This window comes from Trichogramma pretiosum, unplaced genomic scaffold (genome assembly GCF_000599845.2).
Source record: "Trichogramma pretiosum strain Unisexual culture from Peru unplaced genomic scaffold, Tpre_2.0 scaffold41, whole genome shotgun sequence".
NCBI classification, from domain to species: Eukaryota; Metazoa; Arthropoda; class Insecta; order Hymenoptera; family Trichogrammatidae; genus Trichogramma; species Trichogramma pretiosum.
In genome coordinates this window covers 790,290-810,571 of record NW_019640824.1, presented here as the reverse complement: position 1 = coordinate 810,571, position 20,282 = coordinate 790,290, and the positions used below count along the sequence as shown (strand labels likewise).

The following is a 20,282-nucleotide window of genomic DNA, read 5'->3' as shown; positions in this document are numbered from 1 at the left end:
AAGAGTAGGCCGACTTTTGAAATGGCTAAGAAGTACAGATGCATGGATTTGCACTCGAAGCTACAGATAGAGCCACGGCTCGAGGTATAGGTATTATCGTGCACTTGGTTGGCTCGAGCCTACTGCCTACCAGATAGGAATTGCTTTGATATCGGGCCACTACGGCGGTATCCGCAGCTGCCAGTTAAAAGCCGTAAATTCGAAATTCCCGCACAGTTGTGGTATAGCGTAGCGAGCGAGCGAGAGAGAGAGAGAGAGAGAGAAATGTATTAAACGAACGGCGCGCGACATAATCAAATGACGTATGACGTTTATATGTATGTAAGCACGAGTGCAATGCGAGTGCATTACATACGGTATATTAGGTCGCAGCGAGGATGCACGCAGAAATAACAGCTTCGTATTAGCACATCGATACTATACGTGTCGCGTATCGATGTAGGCGCGAGTCGCGCGATAAAGCGAGAGAGAGAGAGAGAGAGAGAGATCAGAGAGCGACGACTTTGACGTTTGGACGAGCGGCGCAGATAGCTTATATAGTTACGCAACTCGGACCGATCGATCCAACATTATTATACATTTACCAAGTGCAGTGTCATAGGAGATGCAGCTGCGAGTCGATATAGGCCATTTTTCGCTGCTCGAGAGCGCGTGTTTTTCCTCGCGAAATTTCATTAAATCGTCGCTCGAGCTCGTGCCTTCGACGATCCGCTTCCTCCTGGCACACACGTGCATCGATGCAGCCCAAGCCATTTCCCGATCGAACAACTGCACACGGAGCTGCATTTCTTATGCATTTGTGTACGCGCGCGCCTCTCTCTCTATGCGGCAGGGCTAAGCCAGTCTCGGAGCGAGCTCCGGAGAGAGAGCTAGTCTGCGGCTTTAGCATCTACCGCAGCTGCTACGCGTACGCGTTTATATGCCATACTATATAATGCGCTGTGCATGTGCTATATGCTATAGGCAAACTTGGATGCCGCATACGAAATGAAGGCGAGGCTGCTGCTGCGCCGCTAAATGGATCTTTTATAGTTGGCCGATCTCTCGCCGTTGCAGCTCCTCGTCGTCGCCAAGTTTTCGCTCCTTCTCGCGCGCGCCAATCTCTCGCGAGATTTAACTCGGATGTTATACGTATCGCCGCGACTGCTGATGCATATTGGATTGGTCGACATTTTCAGCGCGCAGGCATTTGTAAATCGCGCCTAATGCCATCTTGCCGTACGAGCTCCGCTGCAGCCTCGCGATCGCTGCGATAATTTTCCACTCGGCCTCGCGTCTCCGCGTTTTTTCCTCCGCCAATCGCGTCTCCGAGTTTTTGTTCCTACGTAGAATCGCGCTAATTATGCATTTGCCGCGCGCGCCTTCGTCCGAAAGCCGCATCGATGCGTCAGCTGCTTTTTCTTCTTATCGAGTGCACATGCAAATGTAAGCCGACGACGACGATTATAAACCTCGAACGTATAAAAAATTAATCGCAACCCAACGCGGCCGAAATTTCCTCCTTTTTTACTCGTCTTGTAAATTTCCTTTCGGCCCGTACCAATGTGCGTCGCATAATCGTAAAGAATAGATCGTTTGGATTAATTTTGCAGAGCAGCAGTTTTATTGTACGGAGGGCTCTTCCACCTCCGCAGCCCAGAACAATCGAAAGTACAGATTAAGTATCCAAAGACACACGGCCGATAGGTACATGTCGATCTTGTCGGCCACCACGTAGTGGTAATATCTGAACCTGTTGTAGTAGTACTTGGTCTGTCCCCAGAGCGTAGGACTCGTCGCCGTGTCTTTCGAACTGCCACTGGCGTCCCCTTCGACGTCCACTTGGCTAGTGGATGCATTGACGTTCACTGAAAGCAAAATTATCGTAAGAAATTCAAAGAGTATATGGGTGCAAAAAATTGTAAATTATTCAACCTCTCCTGCTGGTCGACTCGGACTCGATGGCATCCTGCGTCATTTTTTCCGAATGAAACTCCGTCGCTCGACAAAGTGTCGTAGATGCTAAAAATTGATCAAGGACGATTAGAAATTAATTTTTCATAAAAAGCATTCGAGCGCGCTGCGAGCTACTACGACACGCTAGTTGAGAGCTCATAAAAACGTCGGATTTGCACTGGCGGTTAAATTCTCGCAAAGAAAAAACACGAGCTCGCGTTCCTTATCGGCAAGAAGCACACACACACGCACACACACACACATACACCCACGTGCGCGAGCACCGAAAGCTCGAGATACGGAGAATTTGTGCAGGAGGAAAAAGTCGAAGCTGCTGCTCGCGTAGCCCGCGATTGTTTCCTAAGATTTTTCGAATGCTCCGAAGCACGCGTAAAAGCAATAGCGCGCGTTTGTTAATTTTTTTTCTCTTTCGCGTACTGCGCTGTACTCTACTAGGGGGGCAGTTTTCATATTTTGGCATTACACTTACATTCCGTAGGTAAAAAATGAAGAAAACAGTCGGTTGGTCGGGATCGGCGCGCGTGACTCGAGTGCGACCAGGCGGATTTCGGAGATGGCTCGCGTATACGGACCGACTCGTTGATTATATTATTCGCGCTGGACTGCAGCATTGGACTCTCGCGGGCTTTCCCGCGCTTACATCACTCCGTGCACGTGCCGCGGTATAGCTCGCATATATACTTTCGATTCGCCGCGAGTCGCGACTGCGATAAATTAAAAGCGGAAGCAGGCCGACAAAAACATTGGTAAACTTTCGCGATACTCTGCTCGCAGACGGAGCTGCCGCGCAAGCCTTTCGGAAAAGGGGAGGGGGAACGTAGCCGCGCGCAATGCGACACATTTCCTCGTGCAAATAAAAAAAAAACAACATCCTCGACGCAACATATGTTTGACGGGGAAAAAAAGCAAACGAGCCCGAAAGGTACGATGGGATGACGAGTGAATGGATGATCGTTGGGCCAACTCACGCGATCAGCGTCCGCCGCTCGAGATCGATGTATCGATGCGCTTCCTCGACTCTTCGTGTCGCTTTCGATGTTGCACTTTGCAGAGATGTGACAGGCGTCTTTCCTATATGCGAGCGAGGCGGTTAAATAAGCGCCTCGTCGACTCGCTCGAGTCGTCGGCTGCGACTCCGAGTGCTCGAGTGGGAGAGACGTGTGACCGAGAGAGGTGGCAGCTCGTCACCGACGCAATTCTAACGCACATGTTCTCTCTCTCATTTTTTCCTCCGCACTCGCTACCTTTGCTCCGACTATAATGTAAATGCCTAGCATTGCCGGAGAGCGCAAATTGACTCGTTAAATGTAAAATTTTGGCCATTTCAGCAGTGGCTCTTCGTCGGCTGATTTTGCTCGGGGCGACTCGACCCCTTCGTACGCACTGCAACGCGAGCAACGTCCCGAAAAAGAGAGCGATTAATCTGTCGCGCCAAAACCGGATTTTTCAGAAATTGCTGCACGAAAATGTTTACATTTGAATATATTTTGCCCAAGGCATAATCTGCCCGTTCGCCGAATAAGCCGTTTCCTTGAATTTATTACGATCAAAAAGTCATTTTAAATTGTTTAGGCCCAGCTCGTTGCCAAAGAAAATGAACCTTTTGATCAATAAAGTATTTAATGCGATTGACGCGTGCCTTGCACAGATTTGAAGCTGCGATTGGGTTTTTGAAAGGTTTAACTTTGACAAAATCGATAAAGCAAAGCAAAAAGCGAGGAAATGTGAAAAATATCTCTCAACTCGTGTTTAGCTCCGAAACTAGAATTATATTGGACGTTTATCCGTGCGTTTAGGTTTTACGTGCACTGGCTTATATATACACGCATAATAAAGCGTCGGCGCTGGCGCATATAAACTTTTGCCCTTTGTCTTTTGAAAATAGGATCAGCAGCCCAAGCGCCAATGGAGGGCGAATAGTTTTATGCATTATGCGCCTGTGTGTATGTGTGTGTGTAAAAGCTGGAGACAGATGGTCGTCGGAGTAGTATATAGCCTACGTTAGCTCGGCTACGACTATGGGCCACTATCAAACAGCAGCTCTGATGGCTGATTCAAATTTTATGGCTCACGAGGAATAATTTGGCTCTAAAGTCGCAGGGAAAAGATAAAAAAATCCAATCTGTTTGGGGGTTTGTTTTGCTTTTCAGGCTCGTACGTAAATATATTTGTCAATAATTGCAGTAGGTGCGGGTATAAAGACAAAAAATTGCAGCCACGGTAAATAGTCGGACAATTGAAGAGAATTGAAGAGAACGAAAAGGGGTATACGGGAAAGGGAGCTGAAAATTCGAGGCTCGCAGGCATAGCGCGCGAGCAAAGGCGTAAAAAAGTAATTTGCGCGAGGCGACAGAGTAACGAATGTAACGACGATCCAGCCTGATAAATTTTCAGAGAGAGAGGTAGAAGGCGCGAGAGCGGAGAATTGCAGCAGACGAAATGTCTCTCGAAAGGTAAAAAAATCTTAACGAGCGCCGTAGTCGTCGTCGACGACGACGACGTCTAGTGGGTATATAATCGTATACTAGCTCGTTTCTCGCCGAGAATAGGAAACTTTGTCTCTCCGACAAAGAGAGCTCATGAGTAAAATTTGACAAATTCAAAGCTTGCTTTGTTGAAAATGTGCAGGAGTTTGAGGCTGGCAAGTCGTCGTCGTCGTAGTCATATAGGTCGCTCGGGCCACGTAACGGCTGTGCTGCGCTCTCGCATATTACAGCCTCACAATAGATAACGAAACGCGACTCGCTTGAATTCGTTATGCGACGCTCGGCTGTGCGCGAGCTCTATAAGCCGAGCTGCTGCTGGCTCTGCTGGCTTCTATGCGCGCGCGCCATCCCCCCCAAAACTTTATAAGCTAATTGTTTATTTTGCTATTAATTATATCCCAACTACACGTGCAGCGGATCGTTGATTATGGCCTGCGGGTCAAGCCACACCGTTGCTGCAATAGTTGGCTAGTAATATCAATGTTTTCTACTCGCTACTCGCTGGTGTACGTGCAATAAATAAATTAGCCAAAGAAGGGTGAACTGTGCGCGAGCAACTGCGAGAAAAAGTGGAAAAAAGGAAAAAAAAAAAAAGAAAAATGCCAAGTTGGAGGCAAATTTTTCCCCGCCAGCAAAATGGAAAATAATAAAGAGAGAAAAAAAGTAGCACTGCTATATAGCTGGCTTATAGCTATAGTCAAATAAATAATTCGCGCGCCGGAGACATTTTCATTCGCTATAACGGGCGGACACACCTTTCTCTGGTTACGTACGCCTAAGTTGAATTTTACCTTTTTCTTCCTTCGCAATCTCCGTATCCCTTATTTCTTTGGCCTCCGAGAGCCGAGAGCGAATATCTAGCTGCTCGTCGCTGAAAATCGCCCCGGCCGTCTCTCTTATCCGAAAATCGTCTCTCCTTTTTTGTCGTCGCGGTGCCGGGCCGAGAGCCTCGTCATTTCTTGATTTACACGCGCGCTCGGATGATGGCGTGGGCGCGCTGCACAAAAGGACACCCCTTTGTTTCGCAGTCGCTGTAATCTTTGACGCTTTTTCGCCGAATTAAAAGAGCAAAACAAAATGTTCGTTCTGCGCCACTCGATATATATCTATCCAGTATACAGCTCAGACTTTTGCTCCGAGTTAAATAATTCAGCTGCGTCAAACGATATAACTGCGCCTAGATATATATGTGGCATTTCACGTCAACTCTCCCAGTGCCGCGCGGCGCGGCAGAATTAAGCCAAATCACTAAATTTGTGAATCGCTGTAAAAGTACTAAAATGCACCTAGAGAAAAAAACGAACCCATGGTTTCGATGGGAAATCACCTCAGCTTTTTGATGGTGAGGTCAGATTTTCCGAAATTTTCCGCTTTACCCGGGAAAATCGCTGGGAAAACTTTAAAGTCGATTATCTCAAAAACTTCATTTTTAAGATTTTTTTAAATAGTCTAGATCGAAAGTTCAGGAAATTTTCCATCGATATAGACCTTTTTCAGAGGGGCGTTTTTTGATTTTAGCGTGATGTAGCGAGAGAAAAAAGAAAAAACGTGGTTTTTTCGCGCGCGCGGGCGGTCGGACGCCACCAACTGAACAAAAAACCACGTTTTTTCTTTTTTTTCTCGCTATATCTCGCTAAAATCAAAAAACGCCCCTCTGGAAAAGGTCTATATCGATGGAAAATTTCCTGATCTTTCGATCTAGACTATTTAAAAAAATCTTAAAAATGAAGTTTTCGAGATAATCGACTTTAAAGTTTTCCCAGCGATTTTCCCGGGTAAAGCGGAAAATTTCGGAAAATCTGACCCCACCATCGGAAAGCTGAGGCGATTTCCCATCGAAACCATGGGTTAGTTTTTTTCTCTAGGTGCATTTTAGTACTTTTACAGCGATTCACAAATTTAGTGATTTGGCTTAATTCTGCCGCGCCACGCGGCACTGGGAGAGTTGACGTGAAATGCCACATATACTCCCTCTCTTGAAAGAGTAAGGCTTTGCGTGGAGCGACGTTTTACCAAGGATAGGATGTAACATTTTCGCAATGAAAAGTCGTAAAGCATTTATACGCGGTGGCGCTTCGTTTCCCTCCGACGCAGCGAGTTTACACTCGGAAAGGATGGCCCGCTGACTCGAGCTTTGACGGATAATAATCGCATTTCGGAACGGCAGATATGCTCCGCGCCGTTCGAGACGATTCGCGTAGTCGAATTTAAAGGACGTTTCAAAGATTGCCGCTGCGAGAGAGAGAGCGCGCGACTTTGTGCGAGTGTCTATACTTTCGAGGAAGAAATTCTAGTTGGCAAATTGCTAATTATTACAAATCGTCATCTAATCTGCCTCGGCGCAAAGCAGAAATTTGCCCGCCGGTAGCAAGTAGGAAAAGTTTGCCAGCTCGCAGATTCGTATTTAACTTTTAGCTTCTTTGATTTTCCTGCTTGGCTATTGGGGCGCGCGCGCACACACACACATAGCGTGGTGGGAAAAGATAAACAGGTGCGCGTAGCCATGTATTTATTACACGTGCGGCAGGTATTACGCATTTATAATACCCGACGAATGTATCAGTCATCAAAAAGTTTTAAGTGGCTGACTGGAGGAGTGCGGAGCTCGATCGCCGCTCGCAGTAGTATACAGGAGGTAAAGCTCATAATCCTATATAGATATAGGAGAGATGTATCCGGGGACGCGCTAGAAATATTTCTTTGAAGCTGCTTCTCGTCGCGCCTCCTCGCTCGTGCGCATCGAGCGAGCGACGCCAGAGCGAGAGATGCTTATATATGCGTACGGTAGCGCTGCGCTGAAAGTCGAGGCAGCGAAATCCGATTGAAAACTTTTAAAGCAGCAGCAGAGAAGGATGGCCCCCCCAAAGTTGCCGAAGGCTTGTTATGATAAATGCATAGACGCTGTAGGCCTATAGGTAGCTGCTCCTCCTGCGCTATCGAGTTATAACGCTTGATTGAATATGCAAATCTTACAAGCTCCATTTTCGTCGTTTTTTTTTCGCCTCTCTTCTTTCGCTGCCTCGAAAGTACGCGCCCGAATAAGCGCCTATAAGCGGCCCAACGATCGACGGCCGAGGCTGCTTTTGTCTTTCCAACGTATGCTGTAAGCTAGGCGAGTTTTGCTCGACGTATATAGAGAGCTGGAGCGAAAGACCGCCGCGTCTACGGGGACGTCTACTTGGCCATGCGAGCGAGCGAGTATGTATGTATTATATAGGTACACTCGACGCGCTCCTGGCCACGACACGGCTATGTTACAGTAACATGTGCTATAGTAGTAGTAACACGAGCGATCGATGCGCGCGGCCAACTTTCCATATAGCGTCCGGCGAGATCATGACGAATATGCATTATTCGCGAGCCCGTATATATGGGAATTGGGCTGCGCATTCAATTCCTCGATGGCAAAGTGCGCGCGCGCTACCTACGAGCCAACTTTGGCTTCGATCCCTTTACTGCCTCTGCCTGCCTGCCTACAATAATAATGGCCATATACGTACGGTATATACGTCATACATTAGCTATCGGCTGGCGAGAATCGAGACCCGTGTGCGCGAGCTTTCTCTCGCTGTATGGGAAAACTCATTGGACGACGATTATCGTGCTCCTCCGCTCGCGAGGTCATCCCTTAAGCCGGAGAAACATATATTATAGGCGATTTGTTCGCGCAGCGCAGAGAGAGCAACGTCGAACAGCCTCTCGAACATAAGCGCGACTCGAGAGCTAAAAGTCAGCTCATTGTGGGCCAAACTTGCAGAGTATACCCAGTTTCGAGTCACGGCGAGATAAATTTCCCTCCTTATTCGTTCGGGCCAAGTTCGAACGATCCGACGAATACAATAAGCGCCGCAGCTCGCCCAACCCGATGTACGAGGCATTGTAACGTCTATACTCTCTACAGCTACGAGCACGAGTGTAAGCCGAATTTCAGGCCGATTTTCCGCGCCTCCCACCGAGCTTCGTCAAACAGCGGCTATATTCGTTTCTCCTACATATTTCGAACTCATGGTCCGAGGCCGAAATAATATTAGCCGGAAAATGTCTCGCCGGGCCTTTGCCGTGCGCGGCAAACAACAATAGAAGAGGGACATGCAGTCGCGTGTGTGCGGTCCTTTGACCGCTGGCAGATAAAAATTAGCAACGCGTACAGCTATGCAGGCTGTCGCGGCGGCGGCGGCCTCTTTGGAGCTAGCTATACACATAGCGAGGCGCACACAGAGAGACACGAGCCTCGAGCTACCCGCATTGCGGTCGTCTTTCTGCCCTGCAGGAGGAAAATCCGTTCATAAATAATGACTCGACGATGACGCTGCAGGATATGATTATACAGCAGCCGCTGCGGCTGCGGCTGACCCTTTGATTTGGCGCGCGCCAAGTCGATGATTGCGCCCCTGACTTATTGACTTTTCCGCCGACTCGCGTGCGCTGGCTCGTGCTTATGATATTGCCGCCGCCTCCATTACCTGCAGATCCATTGCTGCCTACGCTCGAGCCATACGCGTTAGCCACATTTTTCCCATCTCTCTTTATTAATCCGTCCCTTTGTTCGGGGCGCTTCTCTTTTCTTTTGTTTCGTTTAGTTGGCTCGCGAGCCGTTGTTTGTTTCTTTTTCGTTACTCGGTGAAAGGAGGCGTCGAGTGCGCCGCGCTAAGCTCGCACTTCATCCAGGCCTCGCACATAGTTGATTAAAATTGCGCAGCAGTATAAAGTGTAAATGCAACTGACGCGCCCCACTACGCACGCAGCCGTTTAACCAAATAAATGAACTTTTTGACGACGAATGGCGATGCGAACGTTGTTGGCAGCTTACGTCGCACCGACGCTTACATCCGTCGCTGTATTCTCTATTATAATACGTTCTCTACGTACGCGACAATTACCGAGCGATGCTCGATCTTTCTCAACTGCTCTACTTTACACTATGGGCCATTTCAGGGCCAACGGAGCTTGCGAGTACGTGGATGATGCGCGATCCCCCTTGGCTGCGTTCGCTCGACCGTTTCACATGGATTATTTTACACGGAGAAAAAGGATGAGTGGGAAATTGGGATTTTGGAGGAGCAGCTGAAAGCTCGCTCGGCGATACACGAATTGGCCGAGCGCACGCGATTGGCGATCGTCGAGCTGGACACGTGCAGCGGCGCTGCTATTAGCCCGCACAGCCACGCGGCGCGTACTCCGCATGCATCTCAATCATAAAGCTTAATTATGTTTTATACGCCGGCTGGGGGCTTATACTATACGAAGCTCGGATTTGTGCTTTACTATAAATTATATAGTCGCGCGCGCTGCACAACGAGTGAAAGCTGCTGCCAGAGCTCGGTTGGGTGGGGCTCATGGCCTGGCGTGTACGTACTACCGCTCCAAGTATACACCGCCGTCGTAGAAACTGGCAAATGGATCCAGCGTGTCGAGCTTGCGCGAGATTGGGATTCTCCGGGAAATGCGCGCGGTGTGATTGATCGGTCATTCATGCACACGCTGGCCTCCGATCCGAGCGATTCATAGCTTTGCTCGACGCACAAACGTGTATCCATAGAGGCTGCATTCGGCGCTTTCATACCGCACGTCGACTGTTGATGTACTCGGGTCTCTCGAAACCGAAGCAGAGCGCATAGCGGAGCTCGTCTGCCTGTTGAGCTTCATTAGATATTACTTGGTCCGGATATTCAATATCTCGGAGCGAAAGAGCGAAAAGTCAAGTACACGAAATTCCAATCAACGGCTTAATTCATTCGCTCGGAGATTGGAAAAACAACTGGATATAGTCGTAATCGGCTACGCATAAGAATGGGACGAAAATGCAGGACTACGTATTGGTGTCGCAAGTCGAGCTTTGCCGTTTGTTCTTTGGGAGCTTTTTAGCGCAGAGCCAGCTGTATGCATGTATTTGTTTTCGAGTATCAGCAGCAGCAGTCGGTTTTGATTCATCAGGACTCGGCTTTGAATCGATGGGAGGGATTGAGGTATAGCGGGCGAAAGAAGTTGGCCTCCTCCCCCCCGCCTCTGTTAAAGCTCGAGCAAGAGCGCGGCAGAGATGGAGCCTGCAACTTGGCTACAACGAATTTCCATTTAGAGAGACTTTGCTGCTTATACTACTGGTGCGCCCCGCAGCTGATACTCAGCTAGTCGCTACGGGATCAGCTGAGCTGCGAGAAAGAGAGAAATAAGGGAGCCTGAGAGAGAGAGAAAGGGGATGAGACAAGCGAGTCGAGCTGCGAGAAGTGGATTTTCAAACCACGTAAGCTTGCTTTCTATACAGCTAGCTGCTATAGCTGCTTCCAACAGCTCTGTGTACACATGCACAGGCTTGTATGTGTATAATAGTAGACAGGCCAGAGAGAGAGATCGATATTCCATGTGCGCGATGCATCGATACGTGTGCTGCTTTTTCGATTGCATCGCTCGATATAAGCGGCTGCTGGGGTGGCGGGATGCGCGCAGCGATTTTTCCCCAATTCACGATCCACAGAGCTCTTCGCACGCGCTCGCGCGCTTTATTCGCAGCTGAATTTTTAGCCAGGAAAAATACCTGCACGAGCCATTTTCTTTTTATTCGCCTCCTCATTTTATTTTCAGCGATACATTTCGAGCACATAAAAACAGAGTATCAATGAGATATATATATATAAATGTATGTGTGTGGTACGGTATGTGCGGCAAACAATTTCCGTCGATGTTTGCACACGGTACTCCTCGAGTATATCGTGTACGAGAGCATACAATGAGCTTCGAGGCGTTAATCCCTTTGCACGTGCGCCATTTCGGAATGAGGGTGTGTAGAAGATTACGTAAGTGGACGGAGCTGCAAAAATAGCTGAGCTGCTGCTTTCAATCGACCTCGAGCTTGCGGAACGATCCTTGAAAGCCGAAAAGATCGTCGTAGTCGAGCTGCGGTCCCGGGCGTAGATCCTCGTTGGCGTTCAGCACTTCCTCCTTCAAGAACCAGTCCCTCCAGTCGGCCAGTTTTCCGCGCCATTTTTCTAAACAAACAACAAGAGCGTGTATTTCAGACTCGAGCTACTTTGGATTCGAGCTATCTCAGATTTCGTATGGGTAATCAGTTACCGTCGAGCTCGTTCATGCTGGCTTGCTCGCCGCCGTAGTCGGCAGGCAGGACGGACTTGGGCACGTGCTCGTACAGCGAGTCCAGTCCGCTCGAGTGCACGTGCACCTGCAACGTTGGCACAATCACAGACTCGAGCTATTCTATGTGGTGCGAGCGTACATTTAAGTATAAGCCAATTGTATATAACACATACCCTGGAAGCGAGCTTGGGCTTGATGGCCGACTTGACGAGCGTAACGATGCGATCGATGAAGTTGGGCGCGTTGATGAAGTGGATGCCTTTTATCCGGGCCCCGTAAGCTTTCTACGAGTATACAATTACGAATGTTTTTTAATCGAGTTTTGCGCATCTCTGCAGGAGCTAGGAAATATTTGCAGCTTCTACAGTTGGTCTTTATTAGTAGTACACTACGTATTTCAATGAAGCGAATTTCGCATTCCGAGCTCGTAATGGTTATTCGAGTGCAGTCAGCTAATGTAGAGTCGAGCTCGAGAGAGAATTATGCATCGAAGGAATCGCGCAGTATAACAACGAGGCCAAGTAGCTACTCACCGTCGCGGCAACTTCTGCCTTTTTTAGTATTGCTGGCGTGAGCTTGGCTAGGTGGCCGACCCGCATAGCCGACAGATCGTAAATGTAAATGTCGCCAAGGCTGCGGCACTCGGAGATGCGAATGTCCCCGACCATGAAGGTGTACCTGCGAGCCGCCAGAAATGACACATTCCCATGTAAATATGTGTGCAAAAATTGACTAGTGAGTATGCGGATCACGATTAGTGGCGCACGTAATTTTCTTTTTCTTCGCCTCGTGTCCTCGAGGACGTCAGATTTACGACTCGGGCTTTCAGTATAGTCGAAATTCAACGAAATATTTCCAGCGCGGCCGAAAATGACGATTAATCTCGCTTTATCTCGCATTAAATTAACTCGGAATGATTCGATGTGCGTATATAATTCGCGACTTTCATTCGTTGGGCTTTCAATGACTTTTGGCTCGAAATGAACTTGAAACGAATTGCCGCTTCTCTCTGTTCGTTTTGCTTCACACCTTTCGACGAGCTGATTTTGGATAAATTATATATCGAATTATTCAGCGCGATGAAACATCCGATGCCTTTAAACTCGCTCCTCTACATATTATACACGTACTCGCGTATACGTTGGTACGAGCGCGTGTGCAAATGTACGAGCTGCCGGGTAACAGGAGCATAACGGAAAATTGAGCGAGCCATTAGCGATACTTTTGACTCGGAGGCTCGGTCCTTTGGCATTATTGGCCGATCGCAGCGTCGGGTATATTATGAAAGGACTGGACGTGGCCCACGAGAATCAAACGTCATTTGCGAGCTTTCGAGGACGAGAATCGCGCCCGAACAAAAGGCTGGAAAAAAGTCGAGTCTCGAAATGCAATTGTATATACTCACTTGAAAAAGTCCCAGGGTTGAAATTTGGCCGGATCCTCGCTGATGGAGCGCAGTATCGACACTCTATACTTTTCCGGGGTCAATTTCGGCAAGCAGACCCATTGCCTGGGGGGAGGAGAACAGAAAGAGGAAATTTATCATCATACGATACGAGTGGAAATATGCGCGCGGTTAATAATGCGTAATATTTAGAACGCACAGCGACTCGTTGAGGCGAGTGACGTACTGAGCCTGGGGGTCGCGCTCGGCAAAGAGCTCGGGCACGAGTCGCCTCACCGTGTAGTACATGTCGAGCTTCTGTTTGGCCAGCTCGAGACTGTGCTTCGTGCTGATAACGAAGTGCTCCAATCTCTGCTCGGGCATATCTGCAACACAGATGCGCGCGTGCATCGTCAGTCAGTTGTGCACGACTTAATCAACGCGGATGCCCAGCGTATATAACCAGCAGCGGTGAGCTAATGTATGCGCGAGGCGCGTCTGCTGCCGCCTCGTTCGTCTTTCGCCATCTGCGACACGCCACCAGCCAGCCTACCCAAACTTCTCAACCGCTCGGATATACAGCTTAGCTTTATATAATTCGAGGCAAAAACTGACCTTGAGGCAGATGCGGCTGATGCAGCAACCAGTCCTTGAGCTTGCTGCGGAGGTCGGCCAGGAGCTCGTCGTTGCCGCCGAGTGCCTTGCAGACCTCGTCGGTGCTGCACGACTCCAGTACCATAGCCATGTCCGAAGAAGGCTTGGGATCGAGAACAAAACTTCTGATTATTGACCGTCAAACAAAACACCAACGAATCCTTGTTACGGCGGAGAATTCGCGATCAGCCGGATTAATGTTAATTATCGACGAGTGCTCTATCGAGAATGCGCTCTGTAAAAGCCAATAATTCGAGTTAATGATTTAGCCGCGCTGCATCATTTCTACTTTAACGCGCGCGCGCGCGCGTGACTTTAAATTTAATTACTGCGAAATATCGATCGAGCCGCGCGCGCGTGATTCGTAAATTGGGGCTCGCTTCGAAGCAGCCAGCAGAGCCCTACGCCGCGCTTATAGTTCGCCGCGTTACAAATTGCAAGTTGCGCAGTCGAAAATCTTTAGGGCCGGAAATATCGGAAATAGCGAGCGATATGATGTACGACGTGTTCTCGTTGCAGCGCGAGAATAAAGTATCGATCGTGTATATACGGAATAGCCACTCTGCGGCGCACTCGAGAGATGTGTATACCTATCTAGAATAAACTTTCTCTCCCTCGCTTTCTGCTGCTACTCCGCACAGCAGCGAGTCGCCAGTATAGCTGCTGTGTTTGAAGGAGAGAGTAACAATGGGATCGCGATGCTACTTGCGCCGAGTCGATCGCTAGACTGTCGGTGAAATCGCGACTACGCCTGCCTATATGTATAAACATCAACAACGACGATATACGTCCCGTCGCGCTGCAAAAGTCGAAAGTCCGCAAAGAGCTCGCTGCCTGCAGCAGCAGCAGAGAGCGAGAGAGGAGGTGGCGCGTTTAGCGACTTTTGCCCGATTTTCCAGGACTTTTTGGGCGAGATTGTAACGCGGCAGGCTCGTTCACCTACGACCTAATAGCCATTGAAACTATGCTAATAGACTGGCCTGTACTTTGTATGCCAGCGAAAGAGAAAAAAGGAATAAAGACGCGCGCGAGGATGAAAGGCGGTCGAGAGATGTTGTGCGAGGCTTGCGCGTACGTATCGTGCCGGCGCAGTTTGAGTAATGAAAAAAGCGTACAGGGCGCGCGCATTTGTCTGCAGCCTCTTTGGCCAATTATGCAAATGTTTCATGGGCCAGCTGCAGCTGCTGCTCGCTGCCTTGGTCTTTTGGCTCAACGAGCTATTACGCTGCCACACGCACCATGCTGAACTTATTTACACGCGCGCATCCTGCCTCGTCGTAAATTCGGCCTTGGCAAACTTTGATCGAGTGCCTCGTCGGGGGCCTACACAATCCACCTTGAATCGACCGATGGCCTGCGTTTTCGTCATACAGCGCCGCTACTTTACATTCAGGCAGAAAAATGGAAGCGTGCTCGGAAATTCAAGCGCGCGGACTCGCTTTTTCGACAGCGCAACAAAAAGAAGCAATTTTTTTTTCCTGTCCAGCTTTGGCAATAAAAGTAAAATCCAATTGAATGCGGTGGCGATTTTCGCGAATGTAAAATTTTTACAGTCTCTCTCTCTCTGTCTTTCTCGGACTGTCTGGAGGGGCTATTGACCCAGTTAGTGTGTATACAGGCAGGCATCTCTCTCTCTCTCTCTCTCTCTCTCTTGCACATTTTCTGTTCTGCCTGGCAGCGCCGCTCCGCCGCCCATTATTCCATGACTTTCGCTGCTGCTCTCCCGCGCACAGCCTTATCTATATAATATCATAGTGTTTAGCTGCAGTCTGGAGTGTACTGGCGCGCAACACTGGTAGCGCGGATCCGAGTGTGAAAGCGTATCGGCCATTCGGCATTCGAGCTACGATTTCCACGAGTGCGTTTCTTGGAAAAAAAGACAGAGAGAGATAGAAAAAATGCTGCCGCTTGCGTTTTTGCGTGCAGTTTATACGCTGGCCGTGCGTTCCGACGGACAGTGAACTCGTCTTTTTTCCTTTCTTCCCGACTCTCCAGAGCCCCGAGTAAACTAATCATTTTTGGCTGCGTTTTTTTTCCATTTCGCTCGCAGTTTCAACATTGATTCAAACAGAGAGAGAGAGAGAGAGAGAGCAAAAAATACGAGTAGTATTCGAATTATTCATAACTGTATACATAATGTTGGTCGTGAACGGTAGCTGCTTTAGCGTCTTTAATTATGAAAAATTCAAATACTATTATCCACACTCGATAGGTAAATATTTCGCTCTGTTTGCCAACGCTGGGAGCATTTTGGGGGGATATAAAAAATAAGCCCAAGAACCGCAAACGATTGCGTTATTTTCCTTGGCTCCGTTCAGCTGCGTGCGTCTTTTCGTCGAGAGTCTATTTGAAATTAACCGACGGAATGCTTTAAAGCTCGCGAATCGCGTTATATTTTGCTCGGCTTAGAAAATAAGTCTTTCTCGGTATGTGCTACATGTAGGTGGCAGAGCAACGACGGGAATTCGTTTTCAGCTCGTGTAGTTATAGCTGCTGATCCAGCCCGACTTTGGCATTTATACAATGGCGCGCCTCCTCTCAGCCATCCTCGCACTTCTCTTGCTACTGCTGCTGCTGCTGCTGCTGCTATTGCCTGCATACCTGTGCAAATTTATTATTGGAATTTCCCCTTGTTTTCAAACTAGTGGAATTTTTCTATATACATATATACTTGTATATCATCATCCTTGAGTTGGCCATTATTTTACAAGAGATAGAGAAAGAGAAATATTTGTGCATCTCGTTTGAAAAACGTTCACTGCTGCTGCAACTGTTACTGCACCACCTAGGTATACAATTATATCTTGTTGGACGTTATGTTTTTGTGTTTAAAATGAAAACATTAATGTAGCGGCGTAATCATTTGTTTTACGATTCGAGCGAGTTTTGCGCTGCTGCGCGCGCACCACAAAAAAGCAATTACCAAAGCCTTGAGTCTTGCCACGCGCTCTTGGCTTTCCCCGTTCTTCTCATTCACGCGAGTCGTCCGCTGCAGCAGTTTTAGCTCAGGAAAAAAATGAAACGTATAAAAGTGAAAAAAAAACAAAACAAATAAAAGTAAAAGTAACGAGGAAAAATTGTAATTAAATGAGAATTACGTTAATTTTAGATCAAGTCTCAGTGAGAGTATGTCATATACTCTAATTAATTTAGTACTGAAGTCGTTACATCAGTCTTTTATACCGTGTGAGTTGTAATTTTATAACTTAGGGCTTAGAGCTTTATCGAGGTATCGATTTGTGCTTTCCAAAAAGCCATTTGACTTTTGATATTGCAATGACTCTGTGACTTTTCTCGATGCGTGCCGTGTAAAAAGTTAGTATGCAGCTCACTGCGTCGAATGCGAGGCTGTTTTTGGAAATAAGCGATAAGGCAGGGCTTTCGACTAGCATTGGAAATTGCAAGTTTCGCGCTCGTGTCAAATTGCGTGCTGTATCGTATTCGAGAGACAAAAGCATCAAATTTCAAGATTTTCCTGCACTTCGGCACTCTTGTTACATTCTCCGGAACAGGGGTAGATATATATAAATGGAGGTTTACATATGGAGGCTCGGAAATAAAATGGAATATTACATAAAATGAAATCATTCATACCTTTATTGATAAATGCTCATTAAGAGTAATATACGTCGATACAGACGATACGCGGCTGCGTTTGTGCTTATTAACGGGCGCTTATCATTGCTTCAGTGGTTTATTGAATCAAGATCCAGATGAAAGTTGCGTCGAGAGTCAATTAGTTCTGTGCGAATTATTGATGCAAAAACCGCAACAGAAAAAATGATAATCGACTGATATTTTTTACCGGTCTACGAACGAGTGCAGCACAAATAAAGAAAGTACATGACGAAAAAAAGTACATAAAAAATGGAGAGTATTTTATCAAAATAATGGCTTTGTTTAATGTATTGCTTTATTAGATTTTTAAACCTCCATAAATTTTGATGTGTCGGAATACGATTAGATCATTATAGTTTCATAAAGATGAAGTTGAGCTCTGCACTGGACAAACGCAACGGATTTCGAAGCCAAGTACAAACGACCATTTGTAAATGTAACGAGGCTTTGCCAACAGACAAAGAATCGTGTTTGTAAATTTTTCGCCAGCTATTGAATCGCGTGCCAGCGAAAAATAGCAATAAACGTGTCGTCGAGAAAAGCTCAGGTAGATTAGAAAAAGTAAAGGAAATATAGTTTTGGTAAAAAATTGACGAGTTGTTAGAAGAGGGGCAGATGGGAAGAAGGTGCGGAATGATTGGCCGTTTAGTGCCGGTGATATGCAGAGAAATGGCGATCGTCGAGGCAGCAGTCGGAAAAACAATGTCGGAAATCTCCGGGCGCGCAGCGGAGCATGCCAGATTTCACCCGCAAATTGGGCGCCCACATGCATGGCTATAGGTACTGTCTGTCGGCGTTGGGTGGGAAAGGATAGCGTATAAACACATGTACGCTCGTAGGATGGGTGCGTGTAGTCAGATCGCTGCACTACTCGCTGCCGCACTGCCCGAGAGAAAGTCCAACTGCTCTCTTTTGTGAATTTCCTCGTTCCATTGGCAAGTGGCCCGTGTACTCGGGCTCTATATAGCGCTGCGAGTTGGTGCGAGCGACAGCCACGACTACGACAACTACACAAGTCGACCTTCGCTCTGGAATGGACAATTTCCCCGAGTATAGGACTGCAGTAGCATATAGCAGCAGCCAGTGTGATAGGTGGAAAGGGAGAAAGAGCAAGAAGAGCAAGAAGAGGAGGATGAGGAGGCCAGACAACTGCGCTGAAAATATCCGAGTCTCGCGTGTGATCCCGCCTGATAGTTCCAGCCCATACAAGTTTCTGCCCAAAGGCGCGTGCGGCGACGATTGTAGCGCGAGCTTCAATTTGCATTTCTAATAATGATTATGGGCTTCTCTCCCTCTCGTCCTCATTTTGCCTATTGCGCGCGCGTATGCGATTCGACAGAGAGAGAGAAGAGCACATTCACGAGCCATCGACGTTACGTGTACTTCTTATATTTAATGATCGCTCCAGCCACCTCCGGCTCGCAGATAAACGCGAAAAGCGAATCGATATATCGTACATGTGCATACATAGGAGAAGAAAATTGCTACGAGCTGCTCGTGCCTCTCTCATACCGATGCTATTTCGCTCGGATTTTCTCGTGCGACGAGCCAAAGTGGCAATTAGCAAATATGACACTCTGCGCCTGGCATCAAATCCTGCTTGTTACGTTTCCTCCAGAGAAAAATTAGATATTCAAAAAAGAGTTTTTCAATTTAGTTAATTTTATTCGAATACTTGTAAACTAGATTGGGTTCTCGATAAATGTACGTATGTATGTTTTTTTTTCTTTAACCAATAAGTCCACTTACTTGGCTAGTGTACTTTTGTAAGTGTACCATTCCTTTGTTGGGCTAAGTTTTGCGGGGAGAAATTGGAGCTACGTATTCATCCTAGATGTTATCTTTTCGCCGCATTAGACGTTTTTTGCTTACATGGGACAGGAATAGTGTGATTCCACCCGTCCAGTGGTACCCTCAGGCTCATCTTAGTTATCTCTTTCCTCAAGTCCTTGAATTCTCAAAAAAGAGTAAAATATAAACATTTCATACATAAAAAGTGCAACGTTTTTCAGTATCGACAATCAAGTGGTCCGAGTTGATTTTTACACAATATGAATTGGTTTTTAATTTTTCGAAAAATTTTTTCATTTTTTTCTAAGGATTCCAGTGGTTATTTCGAACACTAGTGAATTTCACATGCGCATCAGTTTTATATAGTTTCGATTTTCGCCGTAAATGTCGATATTTGACACTTGAAACCGAGTCAAAAGTGGCTCGACCAATCAGAAGTCATTTTTAAAAGGTCCCCGTGGGTAACGCGATAGTAAATTGAGAGTTCGGGAAATAACATTGGTTCAATAGAAAAAGTCTCGTTTTCACCTGTTTCATTCCAGAATCATTGGGAAAATTACTGGCTACCCACTTGTAAGACATACTTTCAGAAAGAAGTAAAGTTTGTCTTTCATTTGTACATAATCATTCGTAGGAATACTTTAGTTTTTTTTCGGTAAATTGTAAAAATGGCTTAAATTTGCGTGCATTTCCATGTAAGCTTATGCATCCTCGAATTTTTGATATCACTTTTCTCGAGATTTCGGCTGGCTTGGGTATATAAAAGTCATACCATTGGACTCAGAGGATCAAAATCGATTGATATTGATGTACATGTTTTCTCGAGAAGTTTGCACGGAAACCTTAAAAAGCTTTAATTTTCGGTCGATCATTGATTTGTTAGTAGAAAATTACTTTTTCATCAATAGAATTTGGTATTTTTTAATATTTATAAATAAACTTGTAGGAGTATATAAATCTTTAAGCTAAAAGTTCTCTGTCAATGGATTGGCAAATGTTTTATTTATAATTTAACCGTTAGAGTTATATCAGTTCAAATAAATGTTAGCTTGTGCACACGCTGTGATCAAATATGTGTTTTTACTGGAGAAAAACCAGTAAAGGCAATTCGTAACGATTAAAAAATTTAAAGTATGAATAGGCTATTTATATTTGAACTAGAACAATATTTCGCGTCGCATATGAATCGTAAATACGGGATTATTGCGTTGCGTAATAATCATTGATAAGAGCAATGTTTGAATCCGATGCAACAAATCATCGGTCGGGGAAATCCGGAAAAATGTTATATTTTTTCTACGGAA

General features: G+C 46.7%; 2 protein-coding genes across 4 annotated transcripts; both read right to left on the bottom strand.

The window, feature by feature from the left end:
- Positions 1-1,580: 1,580 nt before the first annotated feature.
- LOC106656668 lies at positions 1,581-3,069 on the bottom strand. 2 transcript variants are annotated; one of them, XM_014377745.2, is made up of 3 exons: positions 2,925-3,069; positions 1,915-2,001; positions 1,581-1,847 (listed from the first exon to the last, which is right to left on the bottom strand). In XM_014377745.2, the coding sequence occupies exons 2-3, from the start codon at positions 1,955-1,957 to the stop codon at positions 1,603-1,605; spliced, it is 288 nt and encodes a 95-aa protein (XP_014233231.1). In that variant the 5' UTR covers positions 1,958-2,001; positions 2,925-3,069; the 3' UTR covers positions 1,581-1,602. The 2 variants fall into 2 exon arrangements, with proteins under 2 accessions (XP_014233231.1, XP_014233230.1); XM_014377744.2 differs by lacking the exon at positions 2,925-3,069 and adding an exon at positions 2,426-2,690.
- An 8,027-nt stretch (positions 3,070-11,096) lies between these two features.
- Positions 11,097-14,213, bottom strand: LOC106656611 (alpha-tocopherol transfer protein-like). Of its 2 annotated transcripts, XM_023463258.1 has the most exons (8): positions 14,160-14,213; positions 13,531-13,672; positions 13,136-13,301; positions 12,937-13,041; positions 12,065-12,209; positions 11,705-11,815; positions 11,511-11,616; positions 11,097-11,425 (listed from the first exon to the last, which is right to left on the bottom strand). In XM_023463258.1, the coding sequence occupies exons 2-8, from the start codon at positions 13,658-13,660 to the stop codon at positions 11,274-11,276; spliced, it is 915 nt and encodes a 304-aa protein (XP_023319026.1). In that variant the 5' UTR covers positions 13,661-13,672; positions 14,160-14,213; the 3' UTR covers positions 11,097-11,273. The 2 variants fall into 2 exon arrangements, with proteins under 2 accessions (XP_023319026.1, XP_014233161.1); XM_014377675.2 differs by lacking the exon at positions 14,160-14,213 and having other exon boundaries at positions 13,531-13,752.
- Positions 14,214-20,282: the final 6,069 nt, after the last annotated feature.